At 44.4% G+C, this 22,090-nt stretch overlaps 1 protein-coding gene across 1 annotated transcript; it reads left to right on the top strand.

The window, feature by feature from the left end:
- Positions 1-6,273: 6,273 nt before the first annotated feature.
- Positions 6,274-21,479, top strand: PPP1R17 (protein phosphatase 1 regulatory subunit 17). Its single transcript, XM_084786999.1, has 5 exons — positions 6,274-6,383; positions 11,264-11,363; positions 14,178-14,330; positions 15,761-15,913; positions 20,270-21,479. Exons 2-5 carry the CDS (start codon positions 11,270-11,272, stop codon positions 20,347-20,349), a joined length of 480 nt encoding a protein of 159 aa, XP_084643125.1. The 5' UTR covers positions 6,274-6,383; positions 11,264-11,269; the 3' UTR covers positions 20,350-21,479.
- The last annotated feature ends 611 nt before the right edge of the window (positions 21,480-22,090 follow it).

The following is a 22,090-nucleotide window of genomic DNA, read 5'->3' as shown; positions in this document are numbered from 1 at the left end:
GCTGCTGTGGTTGACATCACTTTTGCTGAATTACTGGTTTGCTGTTTAATGGGTCTGCTGGAATCCTGACAATGAAAAGTAGAATCACTCCAAGGAACTGAGTCTAAGAAAGTTTACTTCTCCTATTCCTATTAACCTCTATTTTCTCCTATCTAGGGTAGGTGGGTTGAAGGGAGGTATAAGCGTTAAAGAACCCCAAATAAAGTAGGTTTGAAAATGTTCAAAGGCTACAGAAAATATTTTTGGTTGCCTATGATGGATCAAATGTTGTATCTGAAACTTTGATAGTATCATCTCATTTAACACTCAGCACAACTCTGTATGCAAGTACAACTATACTCCCTTTCTAGGTGGAAAAAGAGTTCAGATTTTAAATTACCTATGATCAACATGGTGTGAAGTGAAGAGGTGGGACTTACTTACAGTTTTCTGTGACCCCAAGCCTTCTGCTGTCTCTCCAGGTGTATCATATGTATGAGACAGAAATGTGCACGTAGACTGGAGTGGAAACTGTTCAGAAAGCAGTGGCCGACCGGGTGGATAAGATGGGACCAGCCCAGGGGTGCCTGGCTATTTATGTAACCGCTCAAAACTTCACTTGCAAACAATTGGTGCCATTGCAGTTTCCTGCATGGCAGGGAGAACCTAGGGAAAGTCTGTCTGAACACACGGGCAGAGATGAGTTATGCTTCATTTTCTCTGTACCATTAACCCAAGCCCCAAAGAACCCACAATTGGATGAGAAGGCATGTGGTTCCTTTCTAATAAAGCTTGGACAACCTCCCCAACCCCTCCAGACCAAAGCTCATGGGCTGCACATTGTGGCACTCCAGAGCTGTCACTGCCTGGCCAGCAAGCAGACTAATGCTCTGAACACAGACCTTTGGCAACATCTGGGGCACTGACCTCTTCACCAGCAAATGCAAGAGAGGTTCCCTGGGCTTTCTGAGTATAAGGAAATGAGGCACACACTCTTCTTAAAAACAAGTGCAGAAATTATAGCTGCCATTGCAAATACATGCTGGCCTTAAATTTTGCTTTCACACATCCCCAAATTGGGTGTTATTTTTCATACAGTTGAAACCAAAGAGGCAAAAATCTGAAAAATTTAAAAAAAAATTGTTTTCCACGTTGTAAAAACTCTTACTAAACACTTTTCCTTATGTTCATGGAGAGCTCATGAACTTAATTATTAATATTTTGTAGCACAATTAAAAAACAATAGCCCCACATTTCTAAGTACTTCTCTGTGAACACAAAAGGCTTTCAAGTGCATTGTACATACCTTAAAATCCTATGTGCCCTCTGGGAGAATATATGTACTCACTCCCTCTGCATCCAGAGGCCCACAGAAGCCGTGTGTTATGTTTGCCACTCTCACCATCTGCTAGCTGACATCAATCCCCTCTCTGGTTTCCTCCAACAAGACAGCCTTATAAGAATGCCTGCAGAACATTTGGAGAGTTTGGGCAATTCAGTGGGGTTTGGAGCTGTTTCCCTTGCTGCCTTATCTCTGTAGTGAAGCTTTCTCAAAATTTGGACAACTTACATTTTGGGGATCAAAATAGCTCATTGAGAAAGAAGTGAGCAAAAAATTTATTCTCCACAGGCCAACTCTTCCCAGTCTTGTAGAGGTTAGCAGTGATCAGGACACTCACTCCCAGTGGGGAGTGGTATCAGTCAGTACACTGTCAGTGCGTGTCACATCTTTGGTACAAATATTGGTTGCACATGTGGGAAGCTGTGACAGAATTGGTACTCAAGCAAACCTTTGGATTAGTGACTGAGGGGGAGCTGCCACTCTCCTGAGTGGTGATCACTCTTTTATACAGAAGCCGGATGTGCAGCTCTGAGAAAACGCTTTGTGAGTGAACCAATGATGGGTTGGAATCTTTTCAACAATGTGAGGGGTGGAAGAGCAAAAGCACGAGGAGACCACAAGTGTGTGACACGCAGAAAGTGTCACTCTCATCACAGGATGAGACAAAGGACAATATGGACTCTGGAGAAGAGGTACCTGGCTTCTCGTCACCCTCTTGCTCTTAGTAGCTATGCATCTTAGCCAGGACCCATGTCTCAGAAAATCAGGATTTACACTTGCAACATGATGAGAGAACATGCACTGGGGTTGTGATGAGTACTAACCAAAATATAGAGAGGCGATGCGGTGAGAACCACATTAAACGTTGACAGGTCAGGGCACATTTGGTGAAATGACGTAATTACACCAACAGAACGGATTAGTAATTGCACAGACTGCCATGAGGGCAGGGGAAGATAGAGGAGATGCACCCCAAAAGAATAGCAAGAGGGACACTGGCATTTGGGGGTTACCAGTACCTGCACTGTGCAGAGCCCATACATAAGCCTACCTGGCTGGTAAAAGTACAACATACACACTTGCAAAAGACAAGCAGGGAAATCGAGACAAGCACGTAGGTGGACTCACATCAACATCCTCGTTGGGATGCTGGGCTCTTCTGCACCAGCATTACAGAACATCACCAGTAAAGGGAATTTAGTGTACACAAAAGTCTGACTTTCACAGGAACTCTGGTGCCCCATATTTGACCACATCCCCTGGACCCATATCCCTGGATGGGGAGGCCTGGTGGCACTCAGAGGAAGGATAGCAGGCTACCAAGAAGAGACTTGATACCCTATGAGCATATACAGGGGGAGGAAGTCCCCCTCAGTCACAGTCATAGGGGAAGGGAGTAAGGGGAAAATGAGAGGGAGGGAAGAATAGGAGGATACAAGGGATGGGATAACCATTGAGATGTAATGTGAATAAATTCATTTTAAAAAGGCTCCATCTCCATTAGTTCTACACAACAGCCCCTACTGAAATGAAAGAAATTTAAAGATTAAGCATGTTGTATGTTTTTACTGCAAGGAGTTTGTTAGATAACAGAATTTCTTGTTCTTATCTCAAATGCTTCCCCCGCCATTATCAGAAGAACAAATGTGTTCAAAGCTATGCCCAAGGCAAAGGCACAGACAGCTGTTTACCAGAAGGTATCCATCTGAGGTAGATAATCCCTCCCTTGGAGGCTGATGTAGACAAGCAAAGAGTTGCCAAGATTTCTGGGATCTCTCTCCCTCTCTCTCTCTCTCTCCATCTCTCTCGCACACACACATGCACAGTCCACCCATCCGCATAGAAACTTTTGTAGATTTATTTTGAACAGCAAACATTTTAAGACCTTCATGGGATATTACATGAAATAAATAGTTTAGAATCATGTATTTCTGACATCAATCTTGTTCAATATTTGTGACAAAAATGAAAATGCATTCATCTAAAGATAGTTAGCTCTGGGCATCCGTCAAGAAGGAAGGCAGATGACCCAGCCATCCATCAGAGGCATTTGCATAGTACAGAGCAGTTTGCAGACACAGTAGCCTCCTGCACTTACACTGGAGTGGTCAGGTCATGGGTTGGTGATTTCACCATTGCACGGGGTGTGGTTGTTATTTAAAGCTCTCCAAGGCATTCATCTGCATTACCATCTGCCATCTCAGTTGCAGTTTTCATCTGTCTTGAGAGCGGGGGAGGGACATGATCAATTGGAGGGTGTGTTGAATGTGTGTGGGCGGGGGGGGGGGGGGGGGGGGGGGAGGGGTAGAGGAGAGTCCACAGCAGCAACAACCTGAACTTGGGAGCACCTGTGCCTACGCAAAGTGATGCACATATGTATATGCTTTGAAGACAATCCCTTTGAATTGTGGGAAATTAAAAGACTAAGAGGTTTATAAAGTTCCACAGGCTGGAATCCTTGACAATAAAGCAGTCTCAGAAGTATCTCAGTTACCTATGCCTTTAATTTAGTGATAAATTTGACTGTAAAATTTAAGATTCATTCCTTTGTGGAAGAATCTACTAAGACGTTTTAAAATAGGCACAAATTACAAGTAAATATTTGAAAACTAAATTTCTAATTAAGGACTAGTATCTAGAATATGTAAAGAATTTTGAAGATTCAACAATAAAAAATATCCAATTAGAAAACAAGTGAAAATGCAGAGACCCTTCACAAGGAAAACATATACATGACAAATGAACACAGGAAAAATGTTTAATATCACGATCGTTTTAGGTGATGCAAATTTAAATCACAATGAGCTATCACTACATAATGAGAAGGGTGTTTAGGAAAATTGTGCCAGTACAAAACAGCTACAGAAGAAAAGAGACCAGAGCGTTCACCCTCCACTAGTGGGGAAGAGAAACTGTACAGCTGCTGTATGGTATCATAACATTAAACATTTGATTGCCAGAAATTGTACTTCTGGGCACTTATCCAAGAGAAACAAGAGATTTTGTTCACACAAAAGCCTCTACACAAATGTTCAGAGCAGCTTTATTTGTAATAGCCAAACATTGGGGGCAGCCCAGGTGTGCTTCATGTGTGAATGGTTACACACATCGGTACCACAGAATATCACTCCGTAACAAGAAGGAAGGAATTACTGGCTTGGTCAGGGATGCATCTCCAGAAAATATTCTGAAAGAGAAATGCCAGTCTAAAACCTTTTCCTGCACGACTCCATGCTTATTACACTGTTGAAATGACGAAGTAACAGAAATACAGAGCAGGTTGGTGGTAAAGGGATGGGTAAGTGAGGGGTATGTAGACATGCCTGGTGAGGGAGCCACATGATGTCAGAAATGGTCTGAGTATGATGACATCAGTACCATGTGGTATCTCTGATATTGTACTAGTCTGTCAAGGTATTTCCATTGACAGAAGAGCATCTGTGGATTATAGGGGCTCCTTCTGAATCATATCTTAAAGTTGTGTGCTAGTTTACAGTTATCTCAAAAAGACATTTGAAATGAAATCTTAAGCATCTTGGAAGAAAGTGTATCCCTTCCACTCATGTTTGGAATGCAGATACTTCTAACAGAGTGGCCAGCAAGGATATTGGTGAGGTGACAGGCAGCTGAAATAAGGAACTGTTTCCGGTCACTCCCCGTCTGCATGCAGATCTTCCTTCCCAAGCCAGCCTTTGGCGGCTCCATCATTTTTTGTTTGGTTGATTGGTTCATTATATTTGGGTTTGTTTGTTTGTTTTGTTGTTGTTGTTGTTGTTGCTGAGTGTTTTGTTTTATTTTGGTTTGGTTTTAGAGACAGGGTTTCACTTTGTAGTGCTGGCTATGCTGGACTCACTCTATAGACCAGGCTGGCCTCGAACTCATAGAGATCTGCCTGTCTCTGCCTCCCAAGTGCTGGCATTAAAGGTCTCCATCTTTTTACAGGAAGTTGTTGTTGTTGATGGTGGTGGTGGTTTGGTTTGGTTTGGTTTGGTTGATACTAGCAAAGGGCATCAGCTGGCCCAGACTCCACAGGCCAGTGTGACTTACTGGCTTACTTGGGACGAAGCCTTTGGTGGTATACATATGCTTTTTTTTGTCTTTAGAACATCCTGTTTGGCTTCTTTGAAAGAATACAGTTTTCTTGTCCTCCAAGCAACGTGGGCGGAGCTGCTTTTCTTTGTTTTGTGCTGCTCAAAATGCTCTTTGATAAGGAGTGGGATGGAGTGGCCAGGAGCAGGGACTCAGCATCAGTGGCTGATTCGAACCCTCCCTTTGCTGGTAGGTAAGGGTAAAATAACTTTAATGTTGGTCTTCCAAGATGATGGGGGGTCCTGAGTTCTAGGAGACTCCATGTCCTCCTGGACGAAACTGTAAACCTTTGAGACACATGTGGTGATGATCTGCCTCTCGGCTTCACTCTCCTGTTAAGATGGGGATTGTTGCAGCTGCTCCCTCTATGGTTGTTAGGGCTAAAGGGATTTAGAGGAGTGCCTGGCTCTGGAGAGGGTTAACCATCTGTAAATGTTAGTGAGTGGCACCACCATTATTTGTTTCCTCATCATGACACTATGCTCTGAGTTAACTAACACCAACCTGAGTGTTGAAATTTGCTGTGGCACCTCAGTGACAAGCTGCTTAAGCTTTGTGCCTCAGTTTCCATCTATCTGATGCTGGGTGGGAGACCCCCACCCCTGGAAGAGAAGAGTTTTTAAATCTGCCACTGGATTTTTAGTAGGGTTTGAAGGGGGAGTTGGTTTGTATAGATTTCCCTGACAGTTATGCTAAGAACTCAACATAGACTCCATGTGCTGTTGTGTGTAATAGTACAATTATTGCTGCAGAGAGCAGGAGTGACCAAGTTAGTTCTCATTCCCTCTCCATCCCCCTTGCCCTGGTGCCTGAGAAACAGAACATCCCCATGGCAACCACAGCAGCTGGTCCCTAGATAAGAGGAGCTGGAGCAGGGCAGCGGCAGCCAGTGCAGCTGAGGAGTAGAGCCCCAGCCCGGCGAGAAGAACTGCCTCTAGCCTCTGCCTTCTCAGATCAGCACCAACACTGATTGGTAAGTGCTTGGGATTTTTACCCCAGGAACTTTGGCGATGGTGGGGGGGGGGGGCAGGAGGGAGGAACAAGCTTCCAGTAACTTACTGCTTCCTCATGTTTGGTGTGACAAAGTAAAGTGTGATTATTGCACTGAATGCTCTTTGTGGGAGCAAGGCTATACTAAGACTCCTTGCAACAGACAAAGTCACAATTGTCCCAGCAATTTCCTGGGAGGGGTGTGGGGTTCCTGAGTGCTGTGACAGTATGTGTCCTCCCAAACACAACCGTGAAGGTTGCAGCTGCATTTGGTGGGTCTTCGTACTGGAGTGAGGCCCTGGCCATCTGCAAAGTGTGCCTGTCTCTGTCTCAGGTCATCCTCACGTCTTCAGGACACAGGCAGCCCTTGAGGAAGACCGCATGCAGGGTTAGGTCTTCCAAGTGAAGAAATGCTGTTTGCGTATGTGGTACTCTGGGTCTTGGGTTCATGCGTCAGTTGGAAAGAGGTTGGCTAAGGATATAATCTGAGCAAAGCCAGAGGGAAGGCTCACCAGACTTATACTGGGCTGTGGATATATTTTTTTTCCAAAGCTCTTATTACATCAAGTAAAGCTAGACCTAATGGTTTGGGAATGTCCTTTAGGATATTATATGGCTAACACAATGCCCACACACTCCTGAGACTCGCTTCTCTTGGTCCTGAGGCCTGGGAATGGGTGTTCTCCTTTTGGTTTGTGTCTTTGGGTATGCTACTCTTATTAGCAGCTTTAGAAAAGGCCTGGACTAGGATGAAATTGGTATGCCATTTCAGATTAATTTAAATATAGGTATTATACTTACATGGACTAAGTGAGCAAAAAAGGCATCCATCCACAGAAAGGTCAGTGTGTGTCTGGCTTCTGGTAGGTGCTGGTCCTCTTAACATCCTTAAGGAAGAGCCTCTGGCACACCTAGTTACAGACACTTCTCTCTCAATTCTTGGCTTTTTGGCTACAATCAAGCGAAGCTAACCTTCCCTTCACTGCCCAGATACAGAGTGGGGAAAGTAGCCCAGACTGCTTCTGCCTGGGCCTGTCTCACAATGTGTCACCTTTGGGGCAATTTCCTGTCCATGGGTTAAATAAAATGTATATCCTTAAACTCTTCAGAGAACAAAGTGCCTGGGCCGGCCAGCTTGTGATCTCAAATTGAGCTGCAGAGGCAGCACAGCTGTCCCCTTGAAGGCAGCCTGGGTGTGTGGAGACCAGCCTCAGCAAAACGTGTGTGAGTTTTCATAGCTGTGCTCCTGGCACTTCTGCAATGTAAAGAGATACTTTCCTGAGTGCCCAGCTTCTGGCACTTCTGATTCTAGTCTCAAAAGACAAGGTGACAGCTGTCATCAGTGCTAGCTGTGTAGTAAGGTAAAAGCTCATGGATCTCCACTCCTAGTGGTATTTGCATTAGGAAGTAATCCAGTGAAAAGAAAGACTGGGCTCCTTATGAAAAGAGTTAGTAAGGAAGTTGTAAGATTTTAACATATGGGGTCCTGGTAATTTCCCCAAGATCCTAAAGTTAAGACTATTGGTCTATTACATGCTTTCCGTGGGTCACCCACAATCTCTCAAAGAGCCACCAAGAAAATACTTCAGATAATGAGCCTTTTATTCTCGGAGACATCTGAACACCGAAAAGCAGAAAAGACAAAGGACAGTGATGCTGTTGCGTAGCTCACCATACACTCCGAGTAGCAAAACCTGCCCTGAAAGCCTATGCGTCTCCGTAGTCTGTCCCTGTACCATCCATAGCGAATGCTCGCATTTGGTTGTAAGAAATAATGCATGAGTTTGCTGGGGCTCCCCAGGGCCCCTCTCGGAGTCTTCCATAATGAAGATGTCTGCTCTCCACAGCACATTTGGCTTCAGGTGAGGGTTGGTGGACCGATTTGGAGACTCAGCACCAAAGGGAAGTAAGAACTCAGAGCCCTGCTGAGGAAGTATGAGGCGAGAACATGACAAAGAGTTCACATGCTGCTCGCTAAAGATAAAAACTCTGGTGTGAAGCCTCCACGAACAAGTGCCTCAGAAGGCCTTAATGTTGGAGTTGGAATCTGGGTACCCAGGGGACCAATTATTTAGGTTTGGAAAAAAATAACTGGTTCCCCAGAAACGCCCCAAATTACAGAAAGCAGCTAAGGGAGCTGTCGAAACCTTCCCTGGGCATCATGACAATTGCAGGGTCCTCTATGATAACTGCTTGGGACACAGACACAGCTAAAGGGGATTCGTGGGTAGAGTGGGAGCAGGAACGAGACAGACCCTCAACTTACCATGTTAGGAGCTGCCTTTCCTCTGAGGATGGGAGGGAAGAGCAAGGCAAGGCTGCGGTCATCTCACATTAACCCTCAACAGACAGGGAGGAGTGAGACAGCCTGAATGCAAGCCCTCTGTCATCATTCTTGTTCTTGTCTTCTTTGAGGATTTCAGGACAGGACAGCCATAGTGACATCATCCAAGATGAAAGTGCCTCATAATCCCCTGGTCAAAACATGCCTCTGTCAAGCATCTTTGATAGCGTTATAAGATCCCAGATCTGAAAATTGTCTCCCAGCCCCTCCCACTAAACAGTATTCTAGCCCAAAACAGTTCAATCACAGTGGTTTAAAATAGACTTGCTTCGTCTACAGACAAAGCAACATGAGTTATCTTGGAGAGGAGCCCTCATTGGATTCTGCATAAGGCATTGACTGCCCCGACCTGTCCAGGGGATTCTGCCATTCCGAGCTGATCCCTGTTTGCTTCAGCAGCTGTGGTCCTGTTGTGATCCACAGCTGATGAAACTGCTTATCGCAGATGAAGGCAGGTTCTCCCCAGCTCAGCATCTACATGAAAGTGAAGTTTCTACTGTTTCTGGGGATTTCTTAGTGATGCAGCAGGTCCCATCAATGGTCATAGACAGTCTAGCTGCGGAATAGAAAGTACCTTCAATGTGTTCAACATGAAGCAACCCAACTTCATCTTCACAGAAACTGTATGGGGAAGGTGTTATCACTTCAAGTCTGTTTGACTTAAAAACGTAGGTTCAAAGTAAATAACCAACTACTGGACTCACAGGAGATGGGAAGCAATACAAAGAGCAATTTGCTTTAGGTTGCAGAGGAGAAGGGTAGCATCGCATAGCAATCTGGCAAGTGGACCATAAGGGCCAAACCTCTGCAATGACCTGGCTGTGAGCACGTGACTTGTGGTAGGTCAGTTTAAACTCCTTAAACTTCAGTTTATTTTGAGGGTGGATACTTATAGGAAGTCACCATGGGGTGATTTTCAGCATGCCTGTGACATTGCAGAGAGAGGGAAGTTTTGTTAAATACGACCATATTGAGTCTGTCACATTTCCTGGATTCCTTAGCACAGAGCCCCACTCTTCCTGGGTGACATTCTTCTTTTCAAAAATACTAGCACAAGGGGAAAGCCTCTGGAAGGTTCTAACACACTTCCTTATGGTTCCATGGAGTTGGCACTCTCTACCCAGACAGTAAGAACACTGGTCTGAATTGATTTCTGCTGAAGTCACTCACACAGTCATGTCTGTTAAGAGTGACACTAAAAGCCAGGCTCGAGTGATGAGCTAATGGCCCATCTGCTCTGCAATGACCTCAGCTCATGGGGGGGAGATTCCTTCTGCCTTCCCAGGGAATAGCGACTTAGTCTTCAAAGGCTTCGAAGGTTCATTCTGAGCTACCAGGCTATCACGGTGGATGGTCTGTGGTTCCTCTGCCTGTTGTAGGACCCAGACTCTCAGGAAAAGAGGACCAGCTTGATCATGGAAACCTTAGCCATTTCTCCCTACCCCTACCTATCCTTGCTATTAGGGACAACCAGCAGTAAATTACCAGAAGGGAACAGGCTCTCATGAAGACTTTCTTCAAACCTCAGCTAAAGCATTTCTCGCGCAGGCTTGACACGTGTCCACCATGCAGAATTCTACTTCTAGGCAAGGCTATAACTAATCAGTGTGAAAACTCATGGATTTGTGATCCTGGAGATACATGACTCTGAGGACAGGAAGAAACTTGATTTTAGTAAGAGAATAGAAATATTCAGAGATCAAGCTGTCCCTCTCTGGGTACCTGCTGCCCTCACAGAATGCAGGAGGAGGCAGCTGCATTCCTTTACAAGTGACAGTTATGAGGACCCAGGAGCCTTAGGTAATTCTGATTTCAGAGGATTTGCTTTGTTTTGGGGAGACTAAAGTACCTAGAGTTCACCAGGACAAGATTTTGATCTAAACTTAACTAAGATGTGTGATGACGACGAAACAAGTTAAGTGAGCGTGTGTGCTCCCGTCCCTCATCTGTTATGTAGATATAATCATGCTCTACAGAATTCAGCACAGAAAATGCACATAATGTTTCCTTTAACTCTTAGCCAGCTCATTTCTAATTCAAACTTGATTAGATTCTAAAACTCTTAAGTAGTCAAATAATGAATATTTGATATACAGCACTTTATAATAGGGAAAGAGACAACTGTGTGTGTGTGTGTGTGTGTGTGTGTGTGTGTGTGTGTGTGTGTTGTTTGCTTTTGGCTTAAATGTCAAATTTAGCAGTTAACTGTAAGAAGACATGAAAAATAGGATATTGTTGGAACCTACAATAATAATCACTTGGTATTCAATATATTTATTAACTAAATGATTGAATGAATGAAGGGATGATATGCTAATATACTCAGATACTGTTTTTAACTTGTACAGTGCTAGAAAAGACTCTCTCTGTCTATGTCTGTCTGTCTGTCTGTCTGTCTGTCTGTCTGTATGTCTCTCTCTCTCTCTCTCTCTCTCTCTCTCTCTCTCTCTCTCTCTCTCACCCTCTCTCTCTATCTCTCCCTTTCCCCACCCTCACCCCCTGCCCACCCCACCTCCCAGCTGAGGATGTCCACTGAGATGATGACCACTGAGCCAGTACAGGCTCTGGAGCTTTCAGAAGACATACTGGGCAAGCTGGATCCCCACTGCAGTCATGCAGGTAAACGCTTCCTTGGGAATGTCTGTCCTGTAAGCCAGAGGCGGCTTCTCTGCCTGTACTGCTTTAGGCAAGTCAGAAGGCCCGCTGAAACCCGATAGCCCATGCCTTCTGGTGATAGTCTACACCAGATGGACAGGCAAATGCCACGGGGTCTGTGGGGTCTGCCATGTAAATATTAGCTGAAGTACTGGAGAGAAGTCCATTTGAATTAGAAAGGCAGAGAGGCAGAGAGGCATTGTCCTGGGTTTTGGATCTGATAGAATCCCAGGCACAGCATTTCTGAGGCAATAAATGGAATGTGGCAATATAGCTTGTTTTCAGTATTTTCCAGCACACTTAAACCCCATGTGCAGCGCCAATAAAATATTTCAAATATCTCTCTTTGCCTATCAAGACAGAATTTTAAATAGCCCCTTTCTGCTTTATTGTCAATCTGTTTCCTTTCCAGAACTGACTTTTTGCATAACCTTTGTAATGAAAACATCAGAAACATTTCTGCCTCTACCCATTTCTAAAAATGAGACACTCAGACTTTTGATGGATGGGCCTTTTGCATATTCATAGCCTTTGTTAATGCCTCGTCTGGTTATGACTCGTCTCATCTCCCCTCTCCTCAATTGCCTTCAAGATATTTTATGTTCAAGATTCCTCAAAAAAATTTTTTGGAAAAATCACAATTAAAATGAAAGTCAAAATTGAAACAAATGTCTTGCTCTCCACACTAGGTGCCACTTTAGATTGAGATGGTAGCCACCTCTAATAGATTCATATACAAGCCATGCCTTCAGGGACCCCACAGCTGTGCAGCATCCATCCTAAGCAACATCATTCAATCAATACCTATAGTGCACCAAGCGTAGGGAAGGGGGATACAGTATTATGTGGTACCAACTTTGAGGAATTAGTGTCAGCCAGGTTGAATGCATAGCTGAAAGGTAGCTCTAAGACCTTGCTTGGTCTTACCAGTAACTTGCCTACATCTGCAAATATGAGATGAGTAGAATAATGGCAGGGCTGGTGTGGGGATTAAATGAAATTTGTTCAGGAAAGGAATGAGTATTGAACTACTGGCAAAACATAGGGATTGAGAAGCTGAGATAGCCCACATGTGCAGTATAATCAGTAAAATCTCCACACACACCTCCTTTTCTTATGTAGGTGAACTTCACACAGCCCGGTGTCCTCAATACAAAGGCAATAAGCCTCGATGAGAATGGGGCTATCGGGTGGCATTATCAATGTCTTTCATTTAAAGGAAAAGCTTACTTTTCAGGGTCACCAAAGAGAATCATAACATATGATTACTGTAGTGTTTTTTTTAATAAGGCGATGGCTTATGATACATGCATAATGATATGTGGTTACTAATTATTTCTGGTGGGACTTCCTTACACATGTGGACTGTGCAGGAGATTTCCAACAGACAACAAGTAAAAACACTACTAATAATTCAGAAAAGGAGAAAGGAGAGTCAGGACTGGGTTAACAAAGACTACCAGTGCTGGAGCTTCCTGCAGAGCTCCCGGAAGCTTGGGCCCTGCGATGGCATAGTGGGAGGGATACTAAGCAGGTGACATGTATCAGATATACAAAACACATGAGCACCGATTTAAAGTCATTTCCACATAAACAATAGTGATAATATCAACACGTCGAGAAATTAAGTACCAATTTCTCAGAATCAATAAATGAGAGACTAAGGACATGAACTCAGATTAGTTCACCTTCCAATTAATGCATATTTGTTGAGGAGAGACTCAATTAAGAACAAAATTCCAAAAAAAGCAGTGTATGATCTTTATCTCCTTAATGACTTTGAAGGAGCTGGAGACTATAGGAGGATAATTGTCTCAGACAGCAGATCAGGGCTAAAAAAAATGACAGAGAAATGGCAAATGAGAGCCGAGTAGACAAAGATGCCTGGGATTAACAGGCAGCAAAAACTTTCAGGAGTCAAGTGATTGGTTCTGACGCATCACCTGTTAAAACTCTTGATGCTGTAACATAGAAGCTGGGCTGGAAAGGATCAAAAAGCATGCGGGGCGGGGGTTGGGGGGGTGGGCACTGTAAAAAGGAAAGTGATCAGACAGAAAACAACATCAGAAAGAGGAGACTTGCAAAAACACAGGGCAGAGGAGAGGTAGATGCTGAAGCCTCAATGGTGCCTTTCGAGAGGACCAAGCAGCTCAGAGAGGTAAGGCAAGTAAGAGATTCACTGTACACCCCAGTGAAAAGTTCCAGGGTCTGGGAACATGTTGCCTGCGGTGGCTTGTGGGCCTTCAAGGAAAGTGCTTCTTGAGCAAGAGGCTAGACAGTGAACAGTGAACAGTGTTCTTGCAGAAATTTAGTTCAAGCCTGGTCACATTTTTCCACTTGCCTTGCCAACTTTCCTGATTTCTCTACATTTAAAGTTTTAGCAGGGGGCTGGAGAGATGGCTCTGTGGCTAAGTACACTGGTCCCAGCCAATGCATACCTGTTCACAACTATCTGTAACTTCAGTCCCAGGGGATCCTGATGCCCTCTTCTGGCCTCTGGTGGTGGTGCATGCACAGGCATACACAGGCAAAACACTGGCATACATAAAACAAAAACAAATGTTGAACATTTTTAAAGCTTTTTTTTTAAGTTCTGATTTTCTATTTTATATACAAACACACGAAAGTGTATCCAAGTCTTCCACTGATGATACTGAAAATAAACATTTTTCTTTTTCAGGCCAAATGACCTCTGTCTCTAACATCAAGTGTGGTTAAAAAGCGACCAGTTTTCATTCAAGACTCACTCATGTTACTCCTTTTCTTCTTTGAAACTAGATGAGCTTCCAGACCAGTTCATTAACGACTGTGAGCTCAAAAAGAAGCCAAGGAAGGGGAAGAACGCACAGCCCACTCCGAATGTTGAGTCAGACCAGAAGAAACCCAGAAGGAAAGATACACCCGCACTGCACATCCCACCCTTCATACCAGGTAAGGGCGAGACACGCCGCTCTGCACGGCTGCAAGGACAAGTGACAGGTGGCACCAATCTCCAAAATTTTTTCTTTAAACCTTTAGGTTAAATCCTAAACTACAATTGGCATAGTCTAGGAGCATATGCGGGATACCATGTAGAAGTTTTCTCTCAGCAGCAGTGGAGGTTGGTCACAAGGAGGTGTCCTGAGCTTTGGAAATTCCGGGACTTGGGATCGTGAGATCTGACATCATCAACATGGAGAGAATTAAGTGCCCACAAGCTTCCTAAGTTACCATGAGCATCTACATCCAGCAGGCATGGGTGGCATCAGGACGGCGGTTAGATAGGGAATGCCACACGAGATGGGTCTCCCTCAGTCCCAGGTGTCACCTGACTTAGGAGGAAGCTGGGATAGCAATGGAGCCCCAGACTCAGAGGAAAAGCAACCACTATCACCTCTCCTGCACCTTTGACAAGAAGAAGTCTTGTGATAAACTTTATTGCCTCCCTCCCCGTCTCTTTTACTTCTGGCCACTTCTTTCCTATCCTTTCTACTCACAACACATTTGTGAGAGGCCCTAAACAAACAGCGCTCACCTGGGTGAAATCGACAGCAGGTGGCAACATTGTAATGGAAGGTCTTACATCAAAACAATGGGAGATGAGTCCAAGGATTAGTTGTAGAGCCAGCCGTTCATAAAGGAGACTATTAAGGAAATATGAAATGATGGAGAACATCGCCACCATCCAGCCCTTCCCCCCCCCCCCCCCCCCCCGCCACCACGACAGAGGAGGCAGACAGGTGGAAGCAATCGAAGGTGAACAAATAATTAAGGAATCAGAATGAATGTGTCCGACTTGGAGCTTGTAGGACAGAAATATGACTCCTCCTCTATGCTTTGGCTATGAAAAGTCAGATGCCTTATGAGCATATACATGGGGAGGAAGTCCCCCTCAGTCACAGTCATAGGGGAGGGGAGTAAGGGGAGAATGGGAGGGAGGGAGGAATGGGAGGATACAAGGGATGGGATAACAATTGAGATGTAATATGAATAAATTAATAAAATATATTTTAAAAAGGAAACTGTAAATAAAAAAGATAGGGGATTAAAATATTTAGTGGACTATAGAATAAAAAAGAAAAGTCAGAGGTATTTTTCTGCCTCTTTTTCCTGAGCTAGGTGATAGTGGCAGCAATATCAAGTTCCTCAGGTATAATGAAACTGGGCATCAAAGACAGCTAAAACAAAACTATTCTCATCTACGTACAGGGGACCTTTTCTTTTTCTTTTTTATTTAAAGCAATCTTCCAAAAGCTACATGGTTTGACTTCTCCTGATTCCAGCTCAGCAGACACCTGTGCCCAAGCCTTCAGCATCAGGGTCAGGGTGTACACACTTGACTTCCTGGCCCTGTTCTTCTTTATGCTCCTCTAACCATGCAGGTGTGATTTCGGAACACTTGATTAAAAGATATGACGTTCAAGAGAGAGTTCCAAAGGGCAAAACAGGCCCAGCTCTTCATAACGCCGACATGGAACAGAAAAGGCCAAGGAGAAAAGACACACCTGCCCTGCACGTGCCTCCCTTTGTCGCAGGTAAAAGAAAAAAAAAAAGCTGGCATAGAACATTCACAGGTTGGGCGGGAGCAGATTGGAGCCTTACCATCTGGCGGTGTTGGGGGCACGGCCTGAGACCTGCTCCAGCAGGCTGCCCTGTTCTCGCATGCCCAGGAGAGTAGTACACTTACTGCTGCCTTCCGGGTTTTTCTTCATTGGCAGTTTCCCCCGGGGGGGGGGGGGCTGACTTGGGGGGTGGAGGAGGCTCAGAAATAACTCCTGCTTCAGCAGACCTGGTCAAATTCACTGAGCCAGTGAAACAGAAATGTCAGTGGGACCTTGAGAAGAGGTGAATTTCCTGCTTCCCCGCTTCACACGGATCGTGCTCGCTATGTCTGATCAATGACTTTGTAAATTGTCCGGACTGATTTTCAAGCCATGAGACAGAGGTGGAGGAAGAGAGAGAAGCTGGCCGCACAGATATAGATAGGTATCCTTAATACATGTCAGATGACACACACACAAAAGGGATGCAATGGGGTATTGTCCTTGTCTCCGGGAAAGCTCACACACACCGTTTAGGAGTGAGTGGGGAATGAAGCAAGTGGCCTCACAGTTAGACTATGACCCTACAGACTTAGTGAAATTTCTTGAGCCAGTGAAGTTCTGCTGTAAGTACCTCCCGTGGCTGACATCGCTGCAGGGTCCCAGCTGCCCCTTACTGTGTTAGCCGAGGTGCTGTATTTCTGGAGTCTTTTAGTGTGTAAAGAATTGGCAGTAACCACAACGCTAGTTAAGCTGAAAAGGACAGAGCCTTTGGCAGGCATTCAGAAAGACTCCTGCTGGTTCTAATAAGGGTGTTGGGAGGAACTCACAGACAAACACACCACAGAGACATCTCTCATTAACCCTTGGCAAGGGGTAACTGGACAAGGATTCACCCTCCCTTCTAAATCTCTCGCTAACCATCTCACTCCCTTAGGTTAATGAGCTTACTTGACAAGTCCAACTGCCTGAATGGACCCTCCACGGGGAGTCCTCTAAGGCTTCCCTGCCAGGCTCAGGCTTTGTTCAAACTTGGCCCACAGTTGCCAGCGATCCATCTTGAAAACTGCATGGCAGGGAGTGTTGATTGTGATTGGTCAGAAACAGGTACCACTAACTGCTTAAGAGAGAAAGAAGTACTTAGTCTACCTTGGTGGCAAAAAAAAAAAAAAAAAAAAACCCACAAAATAAGAACAATGCTGCAGGAAATACTGAACATCAGCAGGACATTTGGGAGTCAGAAGCCAAGACAACACACTAATAGGAAGATAATGGGACCTCCTCTGAAAATGGCACATGTCTGTTCTGCTGGCAGAAAAGAAACACTTAGCTTGGCTTAGGAGGACAGGTGGCACCCTTGTCAGGGCTCCTCAAGGTTTGAGAAACATCTACTTAATAAAGATAGCTAAGTTTGGATGATGCCTAGGTGGGATCTTGCTTGCAATCAGCATTCTGAGCACCACTTAAAGACCCAGGACTACAAACCTTGGCCCAACGTGAAGATTTCTTGGCCCAACACACTAACACGTTACAGCCAACCAGGGCCCCTAAACTCTAAGCTGTGTTCTATACAGAAAAAGAGGAACTGGCATTTGCTAGCTCTTTACGGTGCCCGAGTCTTTTGCTAGATAAGTGGAAGTGTGGCATTGCCGGGAAAGTGGATGTTGCTCAAGGACTCCAATGGCGCAAAGCAGGATTTTAGCGGGAGTTCTACAGAGTTTTCTTTCGAGATTAATAAAGAATGAGGGCCAGGGCTTAGTAGATGCTCAGTGAATGAAGTGTAGGGCTTGAGTTTAGAGCTCCAGACCTGAGCTTTTTTTTTTTTTTTTAATCTGGGTGTGGACATGGAGCCTGTACCCTTGGGGCTCAGGAAGTTGAGGTGAGGGATGTCAAAGGCAGGCCCAGTTGGGTAGCCAGTCTGAATTGTTGAGCTTCAGGTTGAGCGAGCCACCTTGCCTTGGTATAAAAAGCAGAGAGCGATTACGGATACTTGATATTAAGCTCTTGCCTCTGCGCACACAGGCACATAAGTATCTGTAAGCACGTAGACTCACATGCAGGTGTACATACACCGAAAAAAATTAAAAGGATAAAGGAATCGAAGGCCCAAGTCTCTCTTGCAGCAGTGGGCCCTTGAGGAAATGCAAGTTATTGTTTTCCAACCAGGTAAGCTAAGACTCGCGTGGGTTGTGTCAGCTCCTCAGTGGGGCTTGATGACCAAGGGAGGAACTCTGGCAGAAGACTCTTCCTCCCTTCAGGGACACAGTTCTGACCCCTCAGGGGAGCAGAGACCAAGAGGAAGGCACGTCACATCACTGTCTCTTAAACTGGGTTGTCCTCAAATTCTCAGAGTGGTAAGGACAAGAGAAGTGGGAGGGGTAGCAGAAGGGTCTCTGAACAGGGTACCCAGAAAATCAAGATCATGCTGAGCTTCTGGACAAGGCATCTTTCTGACACTGTGACCAAACACTGGAGAAAACCTACTTGGCGGAGAGAAAAGTTTTTGTTTCACTCAGATTTTCAGAGCTCTAGTCCATAGCTGTTTGGCTTTGTTGCCTTTGAGCCAATGGCAGAGAGAACATGGCACAGTGAGGTGCATGGTGGGACAAAGCCCTTTGCAATGGAATGGCTTGGAAAGAAAACAGAAAACAGAAATATAGGATGGAGGTGGGATGCTAAGGTCCTCCAAAGATATGCCCCCCAGTGAGCAATGATCTCACTTCGTGCTTACAGGCCTGCATCCTAACAACCCTACCACCTCTGACATCAGCAGCAACTGGGAGTCTTGTTAAGTGCCTAAACACAATCTATCCCGTATCTTTTCCTTATACAATATCGCAATCAATGTTTCACAGTGCTGATATAAAATGCCAGCTCATTTTACACATGAAATTATGCTCTGTGCCCCTGTGGACAGGTTGCTCCACTTCAAGAAGGGCCTGTCTTTATCATTTAACATGTCCCTGTTATTCTTATTGTCCCAGGGTCTCCTCCCCACCCTCTGGCACCGATTTTCAAGGACTATATTTTAAGGGTGCCCAGAATAATTAGAAAGTTGATGAACATAGGAATTTAAAGATTTTTGTCAATCCTAAATTACCCCAAATCTCACTTACTGTAACGAAATATCAAAGAAAGAAAGATGGAAAGTTCGGCCCATCAGCATAGCCAATTCTACATGCTTCCGGAATACTAGCTTTAATTCTAAATAGAAAATGGAACTCTGTGCAGCTGTTACAAGAGAAAATATCTCCAACTGTGTTTTATAAGTGATTTATGCAAAAGCTTTAGCTTTAGCCAGACTTGAAATTGTTTTTCTCCTCCAATAAATACTAGCTAATTGGTTAAAAATATAAATAAGCTAGAGATTGAATCATATGAATAGTCATTGAGATCCGCACATAGTTTTCATTAATTTGTTGCTGTGGAATGGAGGCCAGTGCTGTAGAAAGGCCCTGTGTGGAGCACAGCTTCCAGTCCCCAAGCTCAGATCTTTAGGAAGTGCTGCATGGACCAGAAATTCTGTAATGAGAGCAATGGTGGAGGCAGTGCAAGACTGTGGTGGGGAAACTTGGTGGTGGTGGTGGCAGCGGCAGCTGGGGAAGAAAAGAAAATGACCAGATTACTGTTGACCCTGGTTCGTTTGTCACTTACTAAAGTGGTCCTGCTTTCATGAATGGGCAGAACCACCAAAGCCTCCTTTGCTGGCCTTTTCTGAACAGATTGTCTCTGAAAAATGATACTCAAATGCATAAACAAATAAACAAACAAAACAAAATCTGCTGCATTTAACAGGCCAGTAAAAGAACAACTTCATAATTTGCCTAAATGAGAATTCCTCTAACATCTCCACACTTTGTAAAAATGGTGATATTTTACTTCTGTTTTTAAAATAAAGAATTGCTTTAAAGTGTGGCCATGCACACTTTACTCTAGCATCTTCCCTTTGCTCTGAAGTGTATAGACCCTGTTATTCAAGGGCTGACACTGGGGAGCAGACATTTGGAGTTCAACATTCTCTCTGGTGCTTTATTTAAGGGTTGACATCTTATTTTTTGAGTGGCTGAACTGAAGCCCCCAACAGTTGTCCTCGTAGGTCCCTGTGCCTTCTATTCCACCATATTGTAAGACAGGGGTGAAGGTGTCCTGTGGCTTAGGCCTCTGGCTCCCCTGGTTTCCTCGTGACTACCTCTGCAAAGGCCAAATAAGGCCACTTGGTTCTCCCCCCCCCCCCCCACATGGAAGCATTTCTGGTTCACTGTGCTTTTGAGAGCAGTACTGGGGCTCCGGGGATGCCTGATACTTCAACTGGATGTTTGTAACTGCAGGTCTACATTTTGTTTTTTTCAGGTTTGACTCTGCTCGGAGATGAGAGCCCCAGAGTGATTATGGAAGAAGAAGAAATGGATGGTGACAAGATAGCTATTTAAAGATGGCTCCCCTGAGATTGTGTGTAAATAGGTTAGATTGGTCCCCTATGGTGACCTAGAGGGGAAAAAATAGATTTGTCTCTGTTCTCATTGTGTCCTAGTCTGACTCTAAGAGCTAGACTCCTCCTTCCCAGGAGACCTACTAGTCAGATTGCCGGTCACCTCCTTGTCTTTCCTCTTGAGTTGCTTTTCAGCCCCACTTCTCAATCTTTCATTTTTTTGTGCAGTGAAAAGAAAAGTGAATTATGTCAAAAAAAAAAAAAAAAAAGATAGGTGAGAGCTCAGTGCTCAGTGTCTGCAAGCAAAGAACACAGATAACAAGGGGAAGCTTTCCTTTTGTCTTAGAGGCTGGGATGAGTCTGATTCAGCCACCAGCGACATTGGGTGGCCAGCAGGGTCACTTCTGCCAGTTAGACTGGTGAGAACATTGGGTCTGTAACTCATAGAGTGCTCTAACAAAATGGTTTTTCATTTCTTCCTTCTTACCTTGAGAGTCCAGCTCTGGCCACCCTCTGAAGACCCTCATCAAAGATGCTACAAAGGTTCAAGAAGAGGCAGCTACCCCACTGTGCAATAGCAGATGGTATCAGAAACAGAGAGGGCTGGTCTATGTACAAGGTCTTATATTTTATTGTTGAAAATGAGAGTTCTTAACTGTATTGGTTGTCTTGACATTTGTGACTTGTGAGATAAGTGAGTCATCCTTAATGGTATGTAAATAGACACCAACGATTGTAAGAAATTTATTTTTAAAAATTTAAGGCCAGTTGAAGGCTGTTCTAATATTTTCAGCATCTTACTTATTTAGACTCCAATCCACTTTCTTGTATAGGAGGTGGTGTTGTCTAGTGTGCATGGATGTGCTTTTTGCTCCTATGCAGCTGGCAATCTCTGAGTACCTCTTGGGGGTTTTGTATATGGACTTCACCCACCAGGCAGCAGACAGGACAAAGGTAGGGAGTCTTAAGAAGGGGAAAAGCAGAGAATCTAGTGTTCAGACCAAGACAGGGAGTGTGGGACAGTTCTGTACATACTTGAGATCCAGCTGTTAGCCTTTCCATCTTTTTGTTCCCTTTATGAACATGTAAAAGATGCAATTCACTTCAGAAATAAAGAAACTTCTGCACACATCTCCGTGCCCTGAAAATTTCTCCTAACACCCCACTTACTTAGAATTATTAAAACAAACAAGCAAACAAAAAAAAACAAAGGTGAAAACAAGAAGTCATAAACCTTGTACAATTTGGCTTTTGTTTTCTCATATTTTTGTTTGGCATGGAAAGATGTTTTTTAAATCCTCAAATTAACTATTAATGCTTAAGAACCAAATTCAGAAAATTGGTATGCAATTCAAGATTTCATTTTCTCCTGGGATAATGTCTGGAGAGCTGGCAGTCTGGGCATGCTGGCCTCTAACTAAGCCATGCCAACCTTATGACTACTGAGTTCTATACTAGAAAGGATGCACACTCTCCATTTGGAAATGCATCCCAGCCTTGCTATGGACCCATTGGCTTCATGCCCCAATGTTTTCTGAGAGTTTTGCACCCTGGTAGTAAACACATACAACATGTCCCCAAGGGTTTCTTGTCTTCTTGATCCAAGCAATCCCAGTTTGGGGGAAGGAACATAAGAGTGTGATCAGATTGGCCATTGAAACATAAATAATGAAAAAGACCACTATCAAATTTTATAAGCAGTCCAGAGCAATCAAAGGTAAGTGAACAGCAGCATTTGTGCA

The sequence above is a fragment of the Acomys minous genome (assembly GCF_964271855.1).
Source record: "Acomys minous genome assembly, chromosome: 6".
Classification (NCBI taxonomy): Eukaryota; Metazoa; Chordata; class Mammalia; order Rodentia; family Muridae; genus Acomys; species Acomys minous.
Note: the sequence above shows the minus strand (reverse complement) of the source record. Positions and strands in the feature narration are given on the sequence as shown.

Bases quoted from the DNA above. Each gene is read 5' to 3' on its own strand.
- PPP1R17 (XM_084786999.1), top strand. From the start codon at position 11,270: ATGTCCACTGAGATGATGACCACTGAGCCAGTACAGGCTCTGGAGCTT. The intron at 14,331-15,760 runs GTAAGGGCGAGA...CTAACCATGCAG, and splicing joins CATCCCACCCTTCATACCAG to GTGTGATTTCGGAACACTTG. The intron at 15,914-20,269 runs GTAAAAGAAAAA...TGTTTTTTTCAG, and splicing joins CGTGCCTCCCTTTGTCGCAG to GTTTGACTCTGCTCGGAGAT.